This window comes from Mustela nivalis (genome assembly GCF_964662115.1).
Source record: "Mustela nivalis genome assembly, chromosome: 9".
NCBI lineage: Eukaryota > Metazoa > Chordata > Mammalia > Carnivora > Mustelidae > Mustela > Mustela nivalis.
In genome coordinates, this window is record NC_139028.1 from 61,319,676 (window position 1) to 61,345,134 (window position 25,459).

The 25,459-nt window shown below is 39.6% G+C and overlaps 1 protein-coding gene across 1 annotated transcript in view; it reads right to left on the minus strand.

The window, feature by feature from the left end:
* The window catches only part of UVRAG (UV radiation resistance associated), a 257,065-nt gene that overhangs the window by 14,006 nt on the left and 217,600 nt on the right, over window positions 1-25,459 (minus strand). Inside the window, exon 11 of the mRNA XM_082682360.1 lies at window positions 11,017-11,108. Coding sequence (XP_082538486.1) covers window positions 11,017-11,108 — 92 coding nt within the window. The remainder of the gene's footprint in view (window positions 1-11,016; window positions 11,109-25,459) is intronic.

The window sequence follows — 25,459 nt, forward strand, 5'->3', positions numbered from 1 at the left end:
GATACAGTAAATCTAAATGAGAATATTATGCAGCCATTAAAATGATGCTAAAAAGTTTTAAATGGCCGTTATAAAAGGCTTAAGATGTGATGTACAGGGGTGCCTCGGTGGCTCAGTGGGTTAAGCCTCTGCCTTCGACTCAGGTCATGGTCTTAGGATCCTGGGATCAAGCCCCGCATCTCTCTGCTGAGCAGAGAGCCTGATTCTCTCTCTCTGCCTGTTTCTCTCTCTGCCTGCCTCTCTGCCTACTTGTGATCTCTCTCTCTTAAAATAAAAAACAGATGTGATGTAAAGAGTAGTATATACAATTGTATGGATGGACTATGCTGTCTGACACTGTAGCCACCAGCCAATGGTCCCCAAGTACCTGCAACGTGGCTAGCTGGATTTGAGACATACTGTCTTTAAATAATACCAGATTTAGAAGGCTTAGTATGAAAAAAGGGATGCAAAATATTTTATTAATAATTTTAAAAATACTGATTGCATGTTGATGAGTTATAACTGGATTTTATTAGAATTAAATAAAATAGTAAGATTAATGTACCTATTCCTTTTTACGTTTTTATAATATGTCTGCCAGAAAATTTAAATTTACACACGTGGCTCAGACTATATTTCTACTGGACAGCACTGATATAGACTACAGGATCTCAACTATAAAAGAAACACACAGAAAACTGATCAACAATGGTTTTTGTTCCTAGATTGTGGGGTTATTATTCCTCCTTCATCTGTATATTTTTACACCTCCCAAATTTGATTCATTGAGCACATATTACTTTATAATCAGAAGGAATTAACAAAAGTACACAAGACACACATAAAAACAAAGAGAAAAAAAGTCCAGTTTGGTTCAAAGACTTAGTTGCTGGGGGTTGAGAAAAGAAGCCCAGGGATACCCAAATGACTTTCTGTCACTGATGGAGGGTTAGCACACAAAGGATGTTGGCCAGCTGTTCTCCATCCTGACTGGAGACAGAAAAAAGCGGAAATGGGTGTTAACCGCAGGAGGGGGCCTGTAAGTTAAATATAGGGAAGAATTTCCTGAAGCGAGGGTGTTTAAACTCTGGAATGAGTTATGGAAGAAGCCTGGTCCCCCAAGGTCTTTTAAAATACTACAGATACCCATATGCCTTGTGTGTTCCTGTCTAGAGGCAACGAGATGACTTGTCAAGGTTCCTTCTAAAATAGCTATCTTGGAGTAAATAACTCCAATAAAACTTTCTTTTTCATTTATTTTTGACCAGGCTTCACTTTTCATATTAAGGATGCCAGTTTGCAAGAGGTACTCTGAAAGGCAAGCCCATCTGATGCCGCTACCTTAAGTGGTACACTTGAGACTTCAAAGACAATGTCATTTGATCTAAATTTAAAAACTAACATCAGTTAGACAGCATGTTTTTTAAGTCCCTCAGGGTCACCTGCCAGAAACTACTGCTGAATTCCATGTAAGCATGATAGAGGGAAGGAAAGAGGACACATTTGCTTTTAAAGAGGATTTCAAAAAATGTTAATGCTGGATACTGCTTCATTTTCAAAGGTGAATAGCTTGGCTTAAAAGCTAAACTATTATAGTACTACCTTCAGATTAAAAAAAAAAAGTAGACTGGCCCACTTGCTCTTGATTTTCATTATTCTCAGTTTTAAAAAAGGGACTTTCTTAAAATGTGCCAAAGTTCCTCCTTCCTGCCTGCCTTCCTCTTCCTCCCTCTCTCCTTCCTTCCTTCCAAAGCTGTTCAGCTTGGTCCTCTCTATTTATGAAAAGGAATGGAAGACTAGATAAAATATAGGTCACCAGAAATGCCATCTAGAGATTTATACCATTTAAGTGAGATGACCCAACACAAAGCCACTAGTTGCTTCTGCCTAAGTCCCACCATTAAGTGGTAGAAAGAATCCGGAGAACTATTCTAGCAAGCTGCGGGATAGTCAACGATGCTTCTCTTCAGCATCCCATCTTCAATAAGGTCACGGAAACTGACGTGGTCTCTATAAAAACTGCACACCTGGTCCTAAAACGTCAAACAACTCAGACCAAGGTTGACCTCCAGCAGTTACCAGACTGTACACTGAAGCTGGGTCTCAGGCTCCAGACCCAACGTGACAGCAAGAATGCACAACGCACAGGGAAATTCTTGCAAGTCATGTCCTTCAAAATATTAATTTGTCTTATCCACTCATTTAGATTCCAAACTAAACAACTGTCATCTAAACAGAGCAGGAGTTACCTTACACTTTTAAATCTTTTTTTGTCTCTTAAATAGTGCTATATGCAGAGGAGATAGTTAATGAATTGTTAAAAGCATAAATCCTACTTAACAATACTTTGCATAGTCCTTTTTAGTTTATCATTCACTTAGACATGACCTCATTTGCTCCATGCAACTATGCTTGGGAAATAAGGCTGGTGCTACTAACTTAATGATAATTAAGTGACAGAGCTGAAATTGGAGCCTACATTTTTTGATTCCCAGATCGAGTGCTCCTTCTGCTGTATTACGCTGCCTTGCATGAAGTTGCTGATTTAAGCTCTGTAGTTGAGAAAAATTAAACTTGGAATGAAAAGCTCTACATATAAAGCAGGACAGATGGTTTTGAAATCCCACTTTTATCATGTCTTATTCTGAAAAACAAACAAACAAACAAACAATTAGAAAAAACCATAAAACTGGGGGAAGGCAAACACTGGGAGCAAACATATGTTTTAGGCAAACCCATGTGCTTCCTTCAGCTTTCTTTTCTTGAGGAATGGAGATGAAACATATAATCATTTCTGTTTCTTTTGGTCTTACAGTTCCCCAATTCTTCACAAAGTTTTCTGACTCTGAGTTTCTTCCCTCTCTGAGTGTATGGGGTAGGATAAGCTTCAAAGAGTGTTTTCACCAGGACTGCTGCCTTGATACCACAGCAGTGTATTTTCTTAGTGCTCTGGACTTGACTCTGGTAAATTTCCCTGTGGAAGGTAACAGGTGTTCGAAATCATGTGGCACAGAGACAGGAGGGCTGGGGAAGGGCAGAGAAAGAGAAGGATGACCACTGATTAAGAAGGGGCAGCATCATGTGATAAAAAGACAAGAGCCAGATATCTGGGTTTCTGGCCCCAGCTCCATCACTTAGGAGCATGTGACCTTGGCAATTCACTTCACTTTTTTTTTTTTTTAAATATTTATTTATCTATTTGAGGGAGAGAGAGAGAGAACAGGGAGAGGGATAGAGGGAGAGGCACAGAGAATCCTCAAGTAGCCCCCTGCCCCGTGAGCACAGAGCCCACCACCCACCACCGCAGGGCTCCATCTCACAACTCTGAGATCATGACCTAATCATGACCTGAACCAAAATCAAGAATCAGCTTAACTGACTGAGCCACCCGGGTGCCTCTCACTTCACTTCACTTCACCTTTCTAAGTCTTGGTTCTCTGATCTGTGAAATGGTGATTATTTGTTTTGCCCTCCCAAGGTTGTTGCAAACTTAAATAAAAACATGGAACATTTTGCAAGTAAGAGACTTATATTTATAACTTCTAACTCCATATGAAAGGCACCTATGAAGGTAGGTACCAAAAAAAGTAGGTAGGCAAACAGATCTGTAGGATACTTATCTCTGTGGCTCTCAAAGGGTCTTAAAAAGGACTTGGGGAAAGCAAGAGGGAGAAGATGGCTATTTTGTATCATTAACTTACAAGATGGCCTGAGCCACTATTAAAAAATGTGACCAAGAACCATATACCATACCTATTTGTAGATATTAAGGGAAAAACAAAATACCTATAACAAAGACTGGATTAACATTTGAAGACAGAGATAGTAACTATGATTCACTTATTCACTACATATTTATAATGACAGCTACCCCTTCATGACTGCTGTGTGTCAGGCAGTATGCTAGACGTCTCTATATTTAACCCACATAGCGACTCTATCAGGTAGGCACTAATGACTCCATTTTATAGATAAATTGAAGCTGACAGCTTAAACTTGTTTGAAGTTTCAGAGACCGTAAGTGGTGGAATTGGTATTCAAAACCACAGTCTTTTCAGGCTCAGTATGACCAGGCAACTGTTTCCCTAACCTACTCTGTTCTATTCTTCAGTCTTCACATGGCCAAATTCTTCCTGTTCTCTAGGTCCACTGAATGCTGCCTCCTTTAGTGAAGGCTCAGCCCAGACAGCCCCCACATCAGGAAGTCAATGACTCTCTCTGAATGTTCCAAAGAACTTATCTACCTAGAATACCTCATACTTTCTATTTTCCATTATGTACTGCTTGTTTCCATCACATTGCCTCAAATAGACTATACCCTCCTTGAATGTAAGTTCAAGGAGTATATTCCATGAACAGAACAAGACGGATGGCTAACTTATTCACTCACATAACTCCAGGCTTCCCTGATGCTAGGCTGGGACCACAGGATGAAAAAGACACAGTCCTCAGCGGCTCAAGAGCATAGTGGTTAAGACTTCCTGGGAGAAGTGAACCTCTGCTACCGAGGGACTATGTATTTAACTTGGTATCTGCCATTGTGCCTGTTGGTGAGTGAATGAATGAGGTCAGACATACTCAGAGTGAGAGAGCAAAACCTGGACAGGGCAGAGGCAAGGGCAGGCTCTTCTGCGTAGTGGGAACTTGTCTGAGTAAAGAACTGAAATGGGAAACAGTGTGGTCTGTCTGGGGGTCAGCGGAGAAGGGGTGAGAGAGCAGTGGAGAAATACAGTCAAGGCCCTGTCCCAGGAACTGAATGCTGGGGCCCCATCACACAGCCTGTTCACAACCACCCCAGCGACTCTGTTTTAAACTTATCGTCTTACTGGCAGGCATCAAGCCGCAGCTCGTGTATACATTCTTCCCTGACCGTGATTCAGCACGAGAGTCAGCTGCGCATGTGCACGTCAATTTGCATCTGAGACTGTAGTTAGTAGCAAGAGAAAAAATGGGATGTTTAAATGGCAGGCTGGTGGCTTTTAACCAAACGACTCAAGAGTACAACCTCTGACTTGAAATTCTGCTTTTCAAAACCATGTTACTTGGCAGTTACAATGGGATCAAGTGATCCTTAATGAAAAAAACAGGACCTCTTTTGGAAAGAGCTAGCCTAAAGCACCAAGCACTGTGCCCCATGTAAGTCTGTTCATGAGGAAAAGGGGTTAGTTTTAGGATGAATCAGATAGATGCTTTTGATATTAGATCAGAATCCTGTAAGGTGAAAGAAAAAAAAAATCCCGTCATTAAAGAAATTTTAATCACACTGTCTGTCCTTAAAAAACAAAATAAACAAGCTGTCAAGTAACTTTGAAGCTTACCATAAGGAGGAATTCAGTGACTGCACTGATTCTTAGCCAGTTTGAAATCCTCGACACCAAAAGAACATACAGCAAGTCTGCTTCCACGGGGACCAATCTGTGAATGGTAACAACCACACGGAACGTGGAAGTGTTTTCTTTTACAAAAGATGTAAGAGGCTCCCTCAGGAGCGTGAGTTTTTTTACCCTCTGCTCTAAGGAGCACTGGCTTGGGAGGTAACTCCTTAGTCCACGGTTGCGTTAGAAAATTCTCAGATTTCCTTGGAGGCTAAAAGGGCTTGTTCCAGCTTTGTTTACATTTGTAACTTCCAGCCTGGCTTCCTGCAGTGGCTTCTACTTGGAATCATCACGTAGCACTCATTCTGTGGTGCTCTGCATCTACCTGTAGCCCATTTTTCACTAGAGCACCATAAAGTGGTCCCTGCTACTCACTCGGTGCTAATGCGCTTGGCACAGTTGGCACAGAGGGGCACTGAGTAAATGTGTGCGCTTAGGGCTTAATGGGTTTACTCGATCAGTGCCAGGAGACCTAGATTCTAGTTTTACTGCCATAGGTTCATGGGTCAACCATGCTCAGAAAGCCATTTATTTTCTCTGTACCTTAGGAAGAGAGTTGCTGGAAATCACAGTGTTTTAGGAGAGGAAGGGCAGGCAGGTTGGGATGTGGAAGCATTTCTTTGTAAGCATTTTGGGTAAACTGTCAGCTCAGGAGAAAGGGATCGGATCTCTAAAAGTTTCAGTCATTTATTTCAACTTTGTTTTTTTAAGTATTTAGATTTTGCTAATTTTTTATTTGAAGTCATATATTCTTTTTCTTGAAAAGCAGTCCCAAATTGTATAAGCTCGAAGGACCACAAAACCCAGATTCTCTTGCTTCCTAATGTGAATGCATAGGCTAGCCAAGGTGGTCTGTCCTTTGCCAATAAAGCTACTGGGCCTTTTCTACAACTGCTCCCTCCATATGAGGGGACAGGTGATGATGGTGGTGGGAGAGAAGGAAGGGGAAGAGCACATCCTAGACTCCTAGACAGAGGAGCAGTGAGTCAGGAGAGAACTTGTTCCCCGTAACTAAAAGGAGGCCAGGACAGCGACCACCCCTGAGAGGACAGGAGAAGGCAGGGGCAGGCAGACCATGCCAAAGAGTGTGAATTTCATTCTGGCCACTGAAACCAGGGAGTGATTAAGATATAGTTAAAATTTAAAAGACCCCTCTGGCTACTGTGGGGAATGAACATGGGGTGGGGGGTGTTGGCAAGAGTGAAATTAGGAGACAAACCAGACTAGTGCCATCTGGGGCAAGAGAAGGTGTGATGCCCTGGACTGGAGCAGTCATGGTAGACATGGGCGGCAGTGGCTGGATTTGATACACACACTATGCAGACTGGATCTGGTGGGAGAGGAGAAGAGAAGGGAATCAAGGATCATGCCCCAGTGTGAGCATTTGCTGACAGGAAGAAGACAGTTTCAGATATGTCCAGGCTGAGGGGCCTGTGATACTCCATGGGAAAGCATCAAGCAGATCTCTGACTAGGCAGAGCTGGCAAGAGAGATCTATGCTGAAAGTATAACTGTGGGGGTCATCAGCACAGAAATGGTTTTCAAAGCTGAGGGAATGGATGAGATCACATGAGAAGGGAGTAGAGAGAGAAAAAGAGAGGAGGACCTAAGATGGGGCTATGGAGAATTCCATATTTAATGATGGAAATACAGGAGGAGAAACACCAAAAACAGAGAAGAACTATAGAAGGGAGGAAAACCAGCGGAGGCTGGTGTTAAGGAAGACAAGAGAGGAGATGCTTCGATGAAGGCCAAATGCCAGATGTGGAACAGAGTAGGATAAGGACAGAAAAGTGACATTTAGGTTGGCATCCACTTAGATAAAAGGAATTTCAGTCTACTGACAGAACTGGAAATCATACTGAAGTAGTTAATGAGGAACTGGGAAAACAGAACATAAATAGACCTTTAGTAATTAAATCAGTAGTTAAAAGGCTGTACTTCTTCTCTCAACAAATAAAAAAACACTAGGTTTTTGCTAAGTTCTATCAGATCTTCACAATAGTAGATAATTTTTATCTTACACAAACTATAAACTGTTCCAGAGAATACAAAAGAAAGGAAAGATCTCCATTTATCTTTTAAGGCTTTTATAACCTTGTTACCAAAACCAGACAAAGATTATTAGATGAGAAAGAAAAATTCAAGACTAGCCTCATCTCAGTTCACAGAGGTAGATACTCTAAAAATTAGCAAACTGAATCTAATAACATAGGAAAAAATCATTACACATCATGACCAAGTAGAGTATATCCCAGGAGGCAAAAATGATTTAACATTAGAAAATGTATTAATACTTATTAACATATTAATATAGTAAAGGAGAACAAATACAGTGCTATCTCAATAGACTCAGAATATGCATCTGATAAAATTCAAAATACACACACTCAGTGTATGTGTACACACACACACACACACACACACACACACACACACACCCAGGAATATTATTCAGCCTTAAAAAAGAATAAAAGCTTGCCGTTTGCAATGATGTGGATGGAGCGTAAAATGCTAAGTGAAATAAGTCAGTTAGAGAAAGGCAAATAAATATCATATGATCTCACTCACATGTGGAATTTAAGAAACAAAACAAATGAAGAAAGGGAAAAAAAAGAGAGTTAAACTGAGAAACACCTTTAACTCTAAAGAACAAACGGATGGTTACCAGAGGGGAGGTAGGTGGGAAGATGGGTGGAAGAGCTGATGGGAATTAAGAGTACGTTTATCCTGACAAGCACTGAGGAATGTACAGAACTGCTGAATCACTATACTGCAGACTCAAAACTAATGCAACATTGTATGTTAACTATAATGGAATTAAAATTAAAAACTTAATTTTAAAAAATGGAAAAAACCCCAAATAACACACATTCATGATTTAAAAAAACAACACCTAGTGAGCTAGGAATAGAGAGAAATTTCCTTTTGCTAATCAAGGATATCTATCCAAACCCGCAATAAATATAGTATTTATGTGAAAAGTTAGAAGCAATCTCTCTCTCTCTTTTTTATAAAGGATTATTTATTTATTAGAGCAAGAGAGAGCAGCGGGGAGAGGGAGAAGCAGGCTCCCCACTGAGCAGAGGCAGACGCATTCTCTTTAAAGTCAGGAGTAAGACAAAGCTATTCACTATTGCTGCTCCTCTTTAATAATAAAATATAATAAGAAAAAGAATAAAAGTAAAAACAGAAAGGAAGAAACAATGCCATCATTCACTGAAATAGTATGATTGTATATACAGAAAAATCTAAGAGAATCTAAGACAAACTACTGTAATTAATGTTAGCAAGGTTACTAAATATATTCAAAATACAAAAGTCAGTGGTACTCCTGTATACTAACCACAAAAAAGTTGGATGTTATTAATAAAAAATTTTATAATAACCACCAAAATGGCAAGCTACCTGGGACTAATAAAATATGTGTAAGATCTTTATGAAGAAAATCTTAAAACTTCATTGAGTACGTTTAAAAAACAGAAAGAAAATATATAAAGAGATACAGGAGACCCCTGGGTGGCTCAGTCAGTTAAGCATCTGCCTTCGGCTCAGGTCACAATCCCAGGGTCCTGGGATCGAGCCCCACATCAGGCTCCCTGCTCATCGGGGAGTCCATTCATCCCTCTGCCTCTGCCCCTCCCTAGCTCACTCTCTCTTTCTGCATTCAAATAAATAAATAAATAAAATCTTTGAGGAAAAGATATCAAGTTCATAGTAAGGAAGACCTTTATTATAAAACTGTCAAATCATACAAATATAATTCATAAGTCAAGGAAAATCAAAAGAGTTTCGAAGAACCATAGGTAGGAGGAGCTTCACTCTATCAGACATCAAGAAAATTGGGCATATCTTCCTTTTCTTGCTATGAAGGAACATGATTTAGGAGTAGCACTCCTGGCTTCTCTCCATCCTCTCACTCTCTCTGTGAGGACAAGGGCCTTTTCTGATGGATGAATTTAGAGTGAAAAATAAAACCTGGGTATTCTTGGCCTAGTCCCATCTTGTTTCCCACAGGAGTCTCTGACTGCTCTCCATGGTGTAGTCAAGGGCCTGCCTCTGTGGAAAAAGCCGGGGATTCTCTAGTTCACAATGCAACTGTGAAGGGAAGTTTTATTTTGAGTGACATTTCTGTAAACTTGGTACATGAAAGAGATGACATTACCAAATAGTAGACAAAAGATAGAGTCTTCAACAAATAATACTGGGACAATTTGCTGTCTGGACTGAGCAAGGTTCATTTAGTGATTCATCAGGTGGTATTATGGGTGGCCTCTTTAAAAAATAATTTTAGGTTATTTATCATTTGCATTATTGTAGCCTTTCATTAATTATATATCTTATTTCCAACTAGATCACAACCCCTTGAGGGTAGGGATAGAATCTTACATTTCCCGTTAACTCTCCAGAGTGCCTCTCACTGAGCTTTACACAGAGACAGCACTAAGTAAATGTCTGCTGGTTCATTATTATTTTACATTAAAACTCAATTCCTATCCCTCATGCCTCAGGGCATACAGGTCCACATCAGTATTAGGTATTTCTAATTATTTTGATATTCTGAGTAGTAGGATTCTTTAAACAATTGTGCATTGACTTAACAGGAGTCCTATCTAAAATCATATAACCAGAACACGCATTTTGAGGTTCAAAGAGGACAAAAATAAAAAATGTCAAAATAAAGGTCAAAGATGTCACTTTCTCATTATTCTCAAGGCCCATCCTTATGGCACAGAAGAAAATGAAACCAATCTTGTACCTTCCTCCCCACAAGTAATTTTTCTGTCTAACCTCTTATTTATTCTCACCACAAACCGGTGAGATGAGCAGGGCAGGGATTACCGATGAGGAAATTAAGTTTCTAAGAAGTTATACTTTAGGTTCACCCAGTAGGTTAGAGAAAGATGGCGGACGAGGAGCCAGTGTTCTTTAGAAGAAAATATGCTGTTCCCAGCTGTCTAGCTCTTGAGGCCTGAATTCCATTTACGTGATTGTCAGTTACTGCCCATCGCCCAAAAATTCAAACTTCGAGAATTACTCAATGGCTAGTACAAACAGCTTTCCACTTATTTAAGTCAGATGAACCAATCTCACGTTTTTGCAATAGACTTTTTCTTGCTCCTTCTCTTTTTCAACGAGCCAGTCTATCTTGACAAAGCATTTGCAAGCAGCAATTTGCCCTCATGGTACAATAGGCACTGACATCAAATATAAGACACATTCTAGCATGTGTCTCCTGGTCTCAGACTAGGTCCTGCCAAGCTGACTCTATTCACTGTCTGCTTTTTTCCCTTAACTCTCACAGCCACTGATCACGCTGTTATTTCTGGAGTTATGTCCTTCACCTGTTCTTTGAGGAAGTCCTAGTGGCCCCACATCTCCCTTTTGTGAATCACACTCAAGGATTCCGCACCCAGCTGACCTCCCAGTGTTCAAACAATATCCCTCGAGCCCACTCTCCTCCTGAGGATGCTTCACCCTGCTTAGCAAGACTGGGGGTTAGACCCACACATGAAAATGGCTGCCTTTCCTTTTCTTCAGGCATCTTAATAAAGAAGGAAACACAGAAGGCAGGTGAGGAGCAATGGGAAACCAGGAAAGTTTCTCAGGATTATTATCCGCATTCCAGTTTTTGGGTGTCAGAGATAAAGGTACTCACCACCTGACCATTAGTCCATGTTCCATGAAGTTTTTCAGGTTAGGGAGGGTTTGCCTCAAGTCTGGAGTCCCTAGTCCATGTTGATATCTTAGCTGCAAAGATGGAAAAATAGAATTAAAAGAAACTCTGCCAGATACGAGGCAATGTTTCCCAAACACGATCCATTCACTACATTTTTTTTTTCTTCTTTCGGACTCTAAAAGAGGAAAGGTAAATATATGACCCCAACATCACTGACCACACTTTTGGGATGGTATTTAAAGGGAGTCTCTTGGGGCACTTGATCGCCCAGTCAGTTAAGTGTGTGTCTTTGGCTCAGGTCATGATCTCACGGTCCTGGGCTCCCTGTTCAGTAAGGAGTCTGTTTCTTCTCTCCCCACCCTTGCACCCATGCCAGCTCGTGTATGTGCTCCCTGTCAAATAAATAAACAAACTAATAAATAAAATTAAGGTAGCCTTTTCACCTCCTGCTCTCTTGCTTCCTAAAGCTGGAGAAGACAAAGAATGCCAACCTATGGAATCAGCATATTTCAAAGAGTCCCGTAGCATTGGCTAACATCAGTTCCAGGGACATACACTGTAAAACCAGTATTTTATTTTTTTTTAAATATTTTATTTATTTGGGAGAGAGAGAGACAGAGATAGTGAGAGAGAGCATGAGCAGGGAGGAGAGGGAGAAGCAGGCTCCCCACTGTGCAGGGAGCCCAATGTAGGGCTCGATCCTAGGACCCTGGGATCATGACCTGATACGAAGGCAGATGCTTAACGACTGAGCCACTCAGGCACCCTTCAGTATTTTGTTTTCGATACCGGACAGCTGGCATTACATACTCTGGGCACATTCAGCCCATCTTTCACTGACTCTTTCCTTTTGTGTAACAACCAAGGTTAAGGGTCATGCTGTGTTCATCTCTAATCCCCAACAGTGTCTGCCAGTGCCAGCACTCAGTTAATGCTTGCTAAACAAATAAATAGCAAGCCACTTTTGAGGACAATGTGCTCTGTTTTTCTCTTGGATTCCTAACTTTCCCTTTTGTCCAGAACTAGTACACAGAGCTATAGAGCTGATATGAGAGGCACTATGGCCTATGGATGGATCTGGTCTTAGTCTTACTTATTGCTGCTAGAGCTGATTTTCCAACCCTAGGTCCTTCTGCGTACCTAGGTAACTTGCTAAATGGTTTTCATGGTCTGTTCCTTGTCTCTGAACACCATTTGCTTCCTTAACTGCTTGTGACAGAGATCAGAGGCGAATTTATGTGCATATTCATACCCATGCTCTCTCTCCCTCACACACACATCAAATATACAGTTAAGGTACAGTAGAAATGTATTTTTCAAATTACATATATGAAAAAAGTACTCTGTAAACTGTGTACTGGTGTGTAAACATAAAGGATAATCACTTGTGAAGTCTTACTTTTCCAGCACCTAAATTTAAAAGTGACAAAATCAGGGGCGCCTGGGTGGCTCAGTGGGTTAAAGCCTCTGCCTTCAGCTCAGGTCATGATCTTAGGGTTCTGGGATGGAGCCCCACATCGGGCCCTCTGCTCAGCAGGGAGCCTGCTTCCTCCTCTCTCTCTGCCTGCCTCTCTGCCTACTTGTGGTCTCTGTCTGTCAAATAAATAAATAAATAAATAAATAAAATCAATCTTAAAAAAAATAAAATTTAAAAAAAAGTGACAAAATCAAACTTCTAAATATTTTCTCCTCTTAAAAAATAAAACCAGTATGAACAAAAAAAATAGTTCTCTTTTGTTTGTATCTAGTACTGAACAGATTTTTTTTTTTTTAAGTGTGAGTGACACTTAGCAGAGAAGAGTTTAGTTTACTCTTACTACCCTGAACTTTTAAAGGAAAACCCCCCACACCTAATCAGATCTCTTGAATGGTCTGAATACACACATAAAGTAAGGAAAAAGGAAACACAGAATATTAAAGGTAAAAAGGCATTTTGAATATAATTTAAGCTAATCCTTTCCTTTTGTAGGTGGGGAAACTGAAGCCCAGAAAGGGGAAATAAATTCTCCAGGGCCACGTGTTTCAATAACAAAGATATTATTAGCTACAGCCTCATTCTTACAACCTTGCTATTCCACCATCTACCCCAAAGTCTGAGAGGAAAATTGGTTGAAGTGCTTGAGAAGACAAATATCCTTTTCCTTTTCCAAAGCTAGCTTGCTGACCTAAATCACCTCCCGAGATTTGCTGACCTTGAATTATAAGATCTACCCTATATTAAATGACATCATTTCTTAAATTAATATAAAAGCATTTTTCCATACATTGATAAAAGTAAAATGGCTGATATCCCAATGTAACATTCCTGAATTCATTGTTTCAATAAAAAAGTGAAATTGTTTACACATGGCATGGAAATTTCACCTGTGATTCATACTGAAAAATATTAAATATTAAAAAAAAACCCTAACTCATACTGAAATAACACAAAGCTCTGTGTGCCTGAGCCAGTACATAGTCAACTGCCGCCCCAGGTTCCACAGTGGAAGGTTGGTGTTGCATTCTTCGCAGAGACCAGAATGAAAATTTTTCTTCAAGACTGATTTCAACCAAAAAAGGAAAATATGGGAAATTCGAGCCTCTACCTCTGAGATATTTGCTATATTGCATTATCATTTTTATTATAGAATCATAGGAATAGGATATTATAGCTTAAAGAGATCCTGGAGATCATTTTTCCAACCTCCTTCCTTTTATATATGAAGAAATGAAGGCTCAGTAAGGCAAGTGTCCTGCCCAATGTCACAGAGCTGACAAAGGACAAAGCCAAGGCTGGAATTTTTAAAAATTTTTATTTATTTTTAAAATCCAAGTATAGTTAATACACATCAGCTGTATGATGAATGTTGAATCAATATAATCAATCCTGATGCAATATTCATCATGTAATGATTCAATAATTCTGTACATTACTCAGTGCTTATCACAGTAATTGTACTCTTAGTCCCCATCACCTATTTTACCCATCCCCCCTTCCCCTCCCCTCTTGAAAACATCAGTTTGTTTTCTGTATCTCAGAGGCTGTTTTTTGGCCTCTTTTTTTCCCCTTACTTGTTTTGTTTCTTAAATTCCACATTTGAGTGAAATCATATTGTCTGACTGACTTATTTCACTTAGCATTATATCCTCTAGGTCTATGCATGTTGTTGCAAATGGCAAGATTTCATTCCTTTTTATGGCTGAGTAATATTCCAGAGTAATATTTTGTGTGTGTGTGTATGTGTGTGTGTGTGACATCTTCTTACATTCCACTGAATGTATATATACATGTGATATTTATATATATCACATCTTCTTTAACCTTTCATCTATGGATGGACCCTTGAGCTGCTTTCAGATCTTGGCTATTATAAATAATGCTTCAATAAACAAATAAACATAGGGGTGCATATATCCTTTCAAGTTACTATTTTTGTTTTCTTTGGATAAATATCCAGTAGTGGAATTTCTGGATCATAGGGTAGTTCTATTTTTAACTTTTTGAGGAGCTTCACACTGTTTTCCACAGTGGTTGCACCAGTTTGCATTCCCACCAACAGTGCATGAGGGTTCTTTTTCTCCACATCCTCACCAATACCTGTTGTTCATGGTGTTTTTGATTTTATAAGGCTATAATTTCTTTTCATTCTTTTTTTTTTATATTTGAATTATCTTGAATTTTTAAGAATTTCTTAAATTTTAATTTTCAACATATAAAACAAATTCATAATACACATATATTACATTTTAAAAATAAAGTACACATACTATTTAATAAGCCTAAATTACTCCAAGGCTTATAATGAAAAAGCAAATTCTTTGCTCTTCAGTAGCAACTACTTTTAGCTGTTTCTTCTTTATCTTCATATTTCTAAGTAGTATGATTATATTAATTTTCCTGTTCTTTCCTATTCTTCCCAGTTTTAGACACCATCTACTGTGTTCCTATTACGAAAAATAAAAATTCAGCTTTTATATTACTCTTCTCTTACACAAACATTTTATCCCCTTACCCTTCCATCATCTATTGATTTTTTTGTTAAAGAATATGAGGATAAACTCCCAGATAAACTTCTTTTTATCCTCAAGATATTCAATACCACATTTTTGTTAGATCAGTATTTCATGTGTCTCTTACTATACTTGCAGAGATACTGTGCACCGCCAACCCTGCCTTTTTACTTATTCCTTACTCTATGCTCTATGAGGTACCTGATACCTCCTAAGTCCTTCTGGAGTCCTGTGGTTTGAATTGCAGTGCTGCTTGAAGTCTTTAGGTTTTGGTTTTCTCCATTCTGTCAACTCAGTTTAACACTCATTTATTTGTTTGCATTCTTCTAAAATTTTGTTGACTATCACTCACTCTTGTTTCTTCTGTTCTTTTCATCCTCATGAGTTTGCAAATTTAAACTGTTTTATCTTTATTAGTAGTATTTCATTAGGGAGCAGACATAAAGGGGGATATTTAATTTGTTTATCATGCAGCATTTCAATAGTGGCTAACAAACTTCCTTATACCTTTTACAGAGTACTCACTGGAGGTCTATTTTCTGTCTTTAAGTCTCTCTCTAGGCATCATCCATCTGGCCATATTCTATCCATTCTCAAAGAGCCAACACAAGTTCCATTTCCTGTAGGTGGTTCTCTCTGATTACTCCAGGACAAGGAAGCATTTTACATCTCTTCTCAAATCTCTTCCTACACCATGTTTGCACGTACTGTCTTTGGAAAGCCCTAACTAATTCAGTAGGCACTTGACAAATATTTGTTAATAAGTTAAATCAATGGAATATGAGAGATAATGAGAGGCATCACGACAGCAATGAGCTTCAATGGAGATCTGTAAGTGACAGTGCGTCACTTCCTAGTTGTCTGACTTTGGATGTCATTTTGCTTCTCTGAGGAGTTTCAGTTTCCTTACTTGTAAAATGGTGAACGTTATCTGCCTTGCAGAGCTGTTGTAACGTTTAAATAAGACAAAATATCTGGAGTATTCCAAACAATATCTGGTAAATAGTAAGTGCTCAATAAACTATACTTATTGACATTTTAATACATATATGCTCTATACGTTTTCATTATCATAGCATCTACCACTAGGCTGGGCATAAAACTGGTATTCAATGATGGCTTATCACTTAATCAATTAGAATGAGAAATCAGAAAAGGGAAAAAAGAGACTTCAAGTCAAGGGGAAAAAAATCTTAACTATACTGTTTACTTTTTTAAAATGCTAATTTTTACTCACTTACTAAGCTTCTGACTGTAAGCACTCCAAAGAGGCAGCAATGAACATAATACATATCAATATCTTTAAAACAACTGCACAGAGAAATGGAAAGACTGGGTATGAGACATGGATGGTCAGAAGATTTGGGGGACAGAGCTCTGCTGAATGATCATGAGTGAGGGCTAGCCAAAGAATTTTCAAACCTCTTTTTATAGCCCGGGAATCCTTTGTTCAAATGAAATATTATTTATAGCCCAAACTGTAAAACAAACAGGGAACCGCTCTAACTGTAGGGAAGTGGTGGAGTAGAGTTAGAGAACAGGCAGGAATCCTGTCTTGCAGGTTAAACACTCCTAAACTACAACATCTTTAGGAGCCTTTCAAAGTTCTGTGAGTCTTCTTTTAAGTGCTCTTAAAATTATAGGCTGGAACCATGCATCTAAGGATTTTAATATAAAAATATGGTTTGCGTGATGCGTGTTCACAATGTGAGCAAGGAAAGCACATTAGCCCAGTCAGTGCCATTTCTGATGGTGTCAGAAATCAAACGTGGCTAAGAGGGTGTCTGGTCTTTATGTAGTACCTTGAGGGGTGGGTGTGACGAAAGAGTCTACGGCAGGTACTTTTCTGGACACCTCCAGGGAAGTGTATAAAAATGAAAGGGGTAGGGTGGGGTTCGATCTTTTTTTATTTTACAACTTTTATTATTTATTTGAGAGAGAGAGAGAGAGAGAAAAGGGAGAGGGAGAGGGACAAGCAGGCTCTGTGCTGAACACAGAGCCCAACATGGGGCTTGATCCCACGTCCCTAAGATCATGACTTGAGCTGAAATCAAGAGTCAGGTGCTTAACCCACTGAGCCACCCAGGCGCCCCAGGGTTCAGTCTTACATGCTATACTATGTCAGGTAGAGCTGAGCCACTATTAAAATGTAAATACTTCAGGAAAGAAACAAATCTGAATTTTTATTAAATAATTCTTGAATTATTTAGGGGATGTATTAGTAGAAACAGGAAGAAACAGGAGTTAGGCTGAGGAAGAAAAGACAAGGACAGGACAAGGGGAGGAAGAAGTACCTTTACTAAGTTCCTACACATTCTATTCTTTCATCCAACAAGTATTTATTTTGTGTCCATCAGGGTAGGCAGTGTGAATCAGCTCTGTCTCTGGAATGACAGGTCTGGACTCACAGTCTGCTCTCACCATGGAATGTATGTTAATCTTAAACAAGTCACATAACCAATCTATGCCTTGTCTATAGAACATGACCAGCACTGTTTGTCTCATCATATTGTTGTAAGAGTTCAGTTGGGATACTGAAAGAGGATGGAAACTCCTGAGGCCTGATGTTTAGAGGGCAGTCATCAAAGCTGCTAAAGACCTGGAGCGCTAAGCTCAGGAGTTCAGCTTTTATCTTGTCAGCAGGGAAAATCTAGGACAGGGGTTTAAGCAGGAGACTGAACGAGGAAACAACTCCAAAAGCAGCTCTGAAGGACAGGTGAAAAGACTGAAGTACTCTTTCCTCCGATAAAATCTTACTTCACGTTCCATCCAAACCTGCCCTCACCAGCTACTATCAATACCACATTTCCCTAAAGAGCTTGTCTGCTCTCACTTCTGATTAGAGAAGGCAGATGCCAAGAAACCCAGGCAAATAAAATACTACTTTGGGTCTAACTGCCTCAAATTAGTCTCTGAAATAAACACCTTTTGTAACAACTTCCTACTGCACCACCACCCAAAGAGTCTAAGCAGTTTTTAAGTGGAATTTTGGTTTCAATTAGCTTGAATTTCAGCCTTACTTTGATTGGTTTAGAACTCCACGGGAGCAATTAAGCTTTTGTGCAACTGTAGAGTAAGCTAGTAGGTGAAAACTATACATACATGATAAATTAGATGGGGAAGTGGGAAGAAGCAATGTTTAGTGGTTTCCCTGGAAAAATGAACAAATGCTATTGTCTATTAGCAAAAGAAAATCCCTATACTAAAATAACCAGGAAGATGTGGCTTTATAGTTATTAGAACAAGCACAAGGAAAGAAAACTAGGGCAAAGAATACATTTAGACCTCAGCAGATAATCATAACCATGTCAATTCCATTAAATATCTTTCTCTATTTTCCTCTCCCACACCATCTCCTTGTATAAAAATACACTATTTCTCCAAAGCCACATCTTGGTTTCATCTCAAATCACTATATATTCACTGTGTGTTTCACCAAATTAAGACCGATTAACTATGACTTTAGAGCCTTTGTAGCTGAAATTAACTAGTTGCTACAGTTGATAAATGGTGCTCCACTGACTAGGTAAGACCATTTGCAGCTCTGTAGACCATATTTTAAAATAAAGTGTCTTGAACTTCTAAGGAATAAATGCTGAGTTCTTGTACTCAGTGAGCATCTGCTTATTGAGCTAAGAAACCTAATTTAATATCAAAGTGCTCAATTTTATTTTTATTTTTTAAACACACAATTTTTCCAGGCCAGGAAGGACTCTAGGGGTTCAGGAATCATTTTGTCATTTAGGTTTTGGCAGGAGAAATTCAGTTTAGACAATGGACACAGGCACGCACATGCGCACGCGCGCGCACACACACCCATACCCTTCCAAACTATATTCATCTACACAAGGCCACTTACTGCGTGGCTTATTAGTTCCATATGGGACTTGAGCTAAGCTGCATGATATGTTTGATACAAACCGTCTGTTACCGTGAGGGAATGTGGATTAATACAATGCTTCAATAAAGGTTACTAAAAGATCAACACTTTCGTGATGGGATTACAATGAATTTGACTACAAAGAGAACTGGTCTATAGGAACTGAAAAAATGAGAAATTAAAAATGTACATATGCATCAAAGACTTAATCTTAACTCTGGAGTTCTGGCTTATGTAGTCAAAAATCTCTATTGGACTAGTTACCAATATTTCAATTCATTTTTAAATCGTAAGGTTTCACTGACATGAAAAGAACTACATGAGGAGCTTAAAAAAAAGGGTACCACCATGTCAAAAATAAAACCTGCTTTCATAGAAGAAACTACAACTCTTTCAAAGATATGGAAAAGCTACTTAAAGAATATTTAATATGAGTAATAATATTGTTTCTTACAGTGAGTCATTGCAATATATACCTCTAAGGAAAAGTATAAAAACCTGATTATGGGCCTCTGGTTGCGAGTACAACCTAAGTACTTTTCCATCCCCATCTACAAACCATGCCAGTTCTTTTCCAAAATAGGTATGTTTTAATACAAACACTGGATACAACTGACCTCAGGCTTCAGAAAAGCCCAAAAGTCAAGTCTAAGAAATGGAAACGCTTCTTCTATTTCTCCTCCCAATTATACTATCAACTACTGTTAGAGTCAAGGGATTCATATTATAGCTGAATGGCATTTTTTTTTTTAAAGATTTTATTTATTTATTTGACAGACAGAAATCACAAGCAGGCAGAGAGGCAGGCAGAGAGAGAGAGAGGAGGAAGCAGGCTGTCCGCGGAGCAGACAGCCCGATGTGGGGCTCGATCCCAGGACACTGGGATCATGACCTGAGCAGAAGGCAGAGGCCTTAACCCACTGAGCCACCCAGGCGCCCCTGAATGGCATCTTTGATAGCATCAGCCCACCTGCTTTAGTGACACTGTATGGGAAGTACAAGGTTATGCCACCTTTCTAAGGTTGAATGGGTTGAGTCTAAGGAGCAGAATCTAGGTGTGCTGAGTTCTAACAGGTTCTTTTCTTTATATCACATGTTGTATTTATGAAGCACAGGTTATATCTGAGCCAAACTTATCACTGTAAAATCTGTCATGTTAAAAGTACTTCAATTAAGATAGTCTTTTGCTTCAGAAAGTTATGTTTGCCAGAAAAGAGCTAGAAGCACTACCACACTGATAAAACTCTGGGGTCAACCTCATCTGTAAGTGTGGTCTCGGTCGTTGCTAAAGAGGGTCAGCAAAACACACATTGCAGATGGCCAGGTGAGGCAGAGTGGGTCATCTGTCAAAGGCAGGCAGATCATACCCTTGACAGCAACTGCAATCAGCTTTAATTAATGATCATCAAAGAAAGGTCATGTTCTCTGGAGGCTAAAGGCTATGTGAGTGGACAAACTTTAGAGGATCCATTGGAGCAGACATTCACACTGTCAGACCGAGCTTCCTGCCCTCAATGTTAACAATCCTGTGCGTCCTGATTTACCCCAAACTACCTTGTATTGACCTTTGACCAACCTGGATTCCCGATTCCCTTGGCAGCTATACCTTGTTCCCTAAAGAGTTCAAACTCAGCATTTCTGCTTCCAGTTCACTGACTTTGATGCCACGTTGGTGCAAAGAGCTACACTGGACCAAGAAGACCATAGTCTAATCAGGCAGAAACTCTTTTCTAGAATGTCTTATAAATGGAATCACAGAATATGTGGCCTCTTGTGTTTGTCTTCCTTCATTTATATTTTTGAGACTTATCCATGTTGTATGTGGATCCTTTTTACTGTAGTCCCTTGTAGGGACAGGCCACCAATTGTTTATCTGGACACCAGCTGATGGACATTTGGGTTGTTTTGTGTTTGTGCTATTATGAATTAAGGTGCAATAAACACTTGGGCACAGGTTTCTGTTTGGACTTGTAATTTTATTCTTCTTGGACCAATACTTAGGAATGTTATTTCTGGACTGAATGGAAGAAATATGCTTAGCTGTATTTTTAAAATGCCAAACTGTTACCTGGAGCAGCTATCCAGTTTGCATTCCCACCAGCCATGTCTGAGTGTTTCAGCCACTCTATGACATCATCAGGACCTGATCCTGGTCTGTCAGTTTTAAACATTTTAGCCATTCTAGTAAGTGGGTAGTAGTATCTCACTATGCATTTAATCTGAATTTCCCAAATCAATAATACAATTGAGCATTTTTTCATATGCTTTTCTTGCCATCTGTGTATCTTCTTCTGGCCCACTTGTAGTTTCTCTAAGCTACTTCCCATGAATACCTAATATATCTGATTGATACCCTCTAATTCATCATAAGGCCTTCTAACCAATCATCTTCTAGTGAATACCATTTCTACTTAATCTAGCTAGAGAAGATTCTGTTTACAACAATGCCACAATCCTATTCGCAGTAAGGAGCCACAAGGAGTTCTTACATGTATAAAAGTAAAAAACAAAAATGCTATTATGAGTGCAGGAATTCTCTCAAAGAAATTTATGTAAATCTAAGCATCAGTTATATGGAACGAAAAATGCCCTTAAATCAACTGGCATAAATCTGATTACATAAGGAATAGAAAAGCCCATTCTGACATCTCCGCAACAATGTACAGTGACCACAAATACCTGACAGGATCACTAGAAGAAGTTACTTAATGCAATTCAGCAAATAATTACTGAACAGTGTGTGTGTACGAAGGGGGCGTGTGTGTGATAATGGCAGAAATGGAGATATATGTACCGCACTGCTTGTAAATGGGGGAAATTTGGAAATTGATTATACTCTAAGCCTTTGGCCAGGTTCCATGGTGGAATAATGACCATGTTACTGATAATGAAAATAATGCTAGAGCTGCTAATGTATTTCCTGAGTGATTCGTTATGTGCTAGGCATTGTGCTAAGCATTTCACACTGCATTATTTCATTCAGTCCTCACTACTACTCTCTTACACCTGAGGATACTAAGGCTTAGGGTTCACACGTGGTAGAGCTTGAGCTGGTACGCTAGCACTCTGAACTCTTAACCACTCAAGAATGATGATGATAACGGTAATCTCAATAGCATCTACTGTTCTCAACCTGCAATCTGTGCCAGGCATGGAACCTGACTGTTTACTTATGTCATTTTGTTTAATCTTCATAATAACCCCATGATATCGGTGCTATAATCCTCACTCTACACATGATAAAGTTTAAAAGGTTAAAGGAGTTGTGTGAAATCTCATAGGTAAGCAAGCTGAGGAGCTGGGATTTGAATTCAATGGATACTTTACACCCCAACACAGTCTAAATACTGCTTACAAGTTGGTTAGAAAAAGTTTTTTTCTCATTCTTCATTTAATTCCAATACTTGGAAAGACACTCTCAACTCTTTAGAGAAACACATTCCTTCTCTTGATATCATTCATTTGACAATAGCTACATCTCTACTCAGCTGTCGTTCAGCTAGTTATACATGTTTAGTCTTTTTAAATCTTTGCTTGTAAATTAATCTCTACAGGCTCTTCATCATTCTTGATGTCTCTGAACTCCCTCCAGTTTCCTTTAAAGAATCTGGTAACGAGATGCCCTAAATGGAACACAGTTTTCCAGAATGCTCTTTTCTCTCATTAATGATTTTTCCCCTTAAAATATTAATTTTGCTATATTATCTACTTCATGCTTTTCCAGTTTTTTCATGGAATTCTCCTGACCTAACTTGAATTGCACTGGAGTCTAAAGCCCTGTGTCCACTATTTTAGTCTCTCTGGCTGATCATAAATAAATGTAGTTTCAAAAAAAGCAAAAGGAAAACAAGACAAAAATGGCAATGAACTGTCAAGTGCACAGTGCTCCTTCAACTGGACAGATACTCTTATAGTTTAGTCTGGGATAATTCTATTCACCTTTTTGATCTTACAATTCATTTAATGTGAAACGATTTGTTAGATATGTACTGAATGTCTACTAGAGGCAAGTATGATGGAGTATCACAGAATGACTCAGCCATGAACGCTGAAGGAGGTTACCTTTAAAAATGAACCGAGAAGGGAAAGTATAACCTTCTATGAGAGTTTGAAGGGTGGGACAGTGGTCAGAATTTTAAGATGGCCCCCTGGCCTTCATACCCTGGTGTTACTCCCCTGATTATTTTATATTTAAGGCAAGGGGAGATTATCTGGATGGGCCTCATCTCTTCACAGGAGCCCTTTAAAAGCAGAGAGTTTTCTCTGGCTGGCAACAGAAGAGAAAGTTCAGAAGGATCTGAACTGTGAGAAGGGCTTGATGGGACATTATTGGTCTGAAGACAGAGGGGTCATGTGAGAAGGAATGCAGGAGGCCTCTAGGAGCAAAGGCTGGCCCTTGGCTAAACGCCAGAAAGTAAATGTACACTTCAGACCTACAGCTGCAAGCAACCACATTCTGCCAACAATTTAAATGAGGTTGGAAGTGGATTATTCCCAAGAGCCTCTAGATAAGAGCCCAGCCTGACCAACACCTTGATTTTGGCTTTCTGAGACCTTGAGCAGAGAAACCAGATGAGCCCACCCAGACTTCTGACCTACAGAACTGTGAGATGAAAATGCATGCTGTTTACTAAATTTGTAAATTTGTGGTGATTTGTATGAAGCAACAGAAAACCAGTAATGGTGAAAAAGATTCTTTTTACCTTTTACCTGAAGCTATCTGAAGTGAATTCATGGGAATACTGTAGCCTCAGCAATTAGTTCCTTGGTGGACCGACAACATTTTTATGTATCTACTATGTGTCAGCACAATGGGGACAGCTCTATATACGAGCACAGAGGTTTTTAGTTAGAAAATAATTTTTTGAACATTAAACACATGCTGGAACATACTTCTCTGATGGCTAATTTAAGTGCTCAGGCGAAGGGGTTAGAGACACTGAAGAATCATCTCCAACTTTATCTATTTTGGGGAGTCTGAGGTTTTGTTCTCCAGAGATATGGATTCTCTAAAATATTCTCTGCAAGATCCTGTCAGGCTAAGAGCCAAGTGTGGATGTTCAAGTTTATAGAAGACAGACTGAGTAACTAAAAACACACGAATGACTGTTCAGCACAGGACAAAATCTTTGGTTGTTTAAAGCAAAGCACAGCAGTTAGTGACTTTGTTTATCAAGCTGGGAAAACAAAACACATTGTATATAAGAATCTTTTTCAAGTATAATGGTCACAAATCAAAAGTCACAATATAAATAAGACAAGCTTATAAAAATTGAGAGGGGGGGCAAAATGATCATTTTTTTGAGATGATATATTATATATCAAGAAACTCCAAGCAAACCAACTGAAAACTCACCAAAAACGATAAGATAATTCAGTAGGAAATTTAAAAACAAAAATCAGGAGGAGGAGTCAAGATGGCGGAGAAGTAGCAGGCTGAGACTACATCAGCTAGCCAGAGATCAGCTAAATAGCTTATCTAAAGATTGCAAACACCTACAAATCCACCAGCAGATCGAAGAGAAGAAGAGCAGCAATTCTGGAAACAGAAAAACAATCACTTTCTGAAAGGTAGGACTGGCAGAGACGTGAATCCAAAGCGACGGGAAGATAGACCCGGGGGGAGGGGCCGGCTCCCGGCAAGCGGCGGAGCAACGGAGCACAAAATCGGGACTTTTAAAAGTCTGTTCCACTGAGGGACATCGCTCCAGAGGCTAAACCGGGGCGAAGCCCACGCGGGGTCAGCGTGGCCACAGCTCCCGCAGGGTTACAGAAGGATCGGGGGTGTCTGAGTGTCGCAGAGCTTGCGGGTATTGGAACGGGAAAGCTGGCTACAGAGACAGTAAGTTCGCAGCTCGGTGTTACCTTGAACCGGTCGCAGGCTCGGTGAGCTCGGAGCGCAGCCGGAGGTCAGGCAGACGGGAGTAACTGGGCGCTGTTCTCTGAGGGCGCACTGAGGAGTGGGGCCCCGGGCTCTCGGCTCCTCCAGGCCGGAGACCAGGAGGCCGCCATTTGTATTCCCTTCCTCCGGAACTCTACAGAAAGCGGAAAGCGCTCAGGGAACAAAAGCTCCTGAAAGCAAACCCCAGTGGATTACTCACCCCGGCCCCAGCTAAGAGCGGTGCAATTCCGCCTGGGGCAAAGACACTTGAGAATCACTACACCAGGCCCCTCCCCCAGAAGATCAACAAGAAATCCAGCCAGACCAAGTTCACCTAAAAAGGAGTGCGGTTTCAATACCAAGGAGAGCAGCAGAATTCCAGAGGTGGAGAAAGCAAAGAACGGAACTCATGGCTTTCTCCCTGTGATTTTTTTTTTAGTCTTGCAGTTAATTTAATTTTTTTTTCTTTTTTCTCGCCTTCGGGTAAAATTTTTTTTTTAATCTTTACCCTTTTCTTTTTTAACGTTTTTTAACTAGTTTATCTAATATATATATTTTTTCTTTTTTATATTTTTCCTTATTCGTTTTCTTTTTTTAAAATTCTTTTCTTTTTTATTTTTCTCTCTTTTTTTTTTTCTTCCTTTTTGAACCTCTTTTTATCCCCTTTCTCC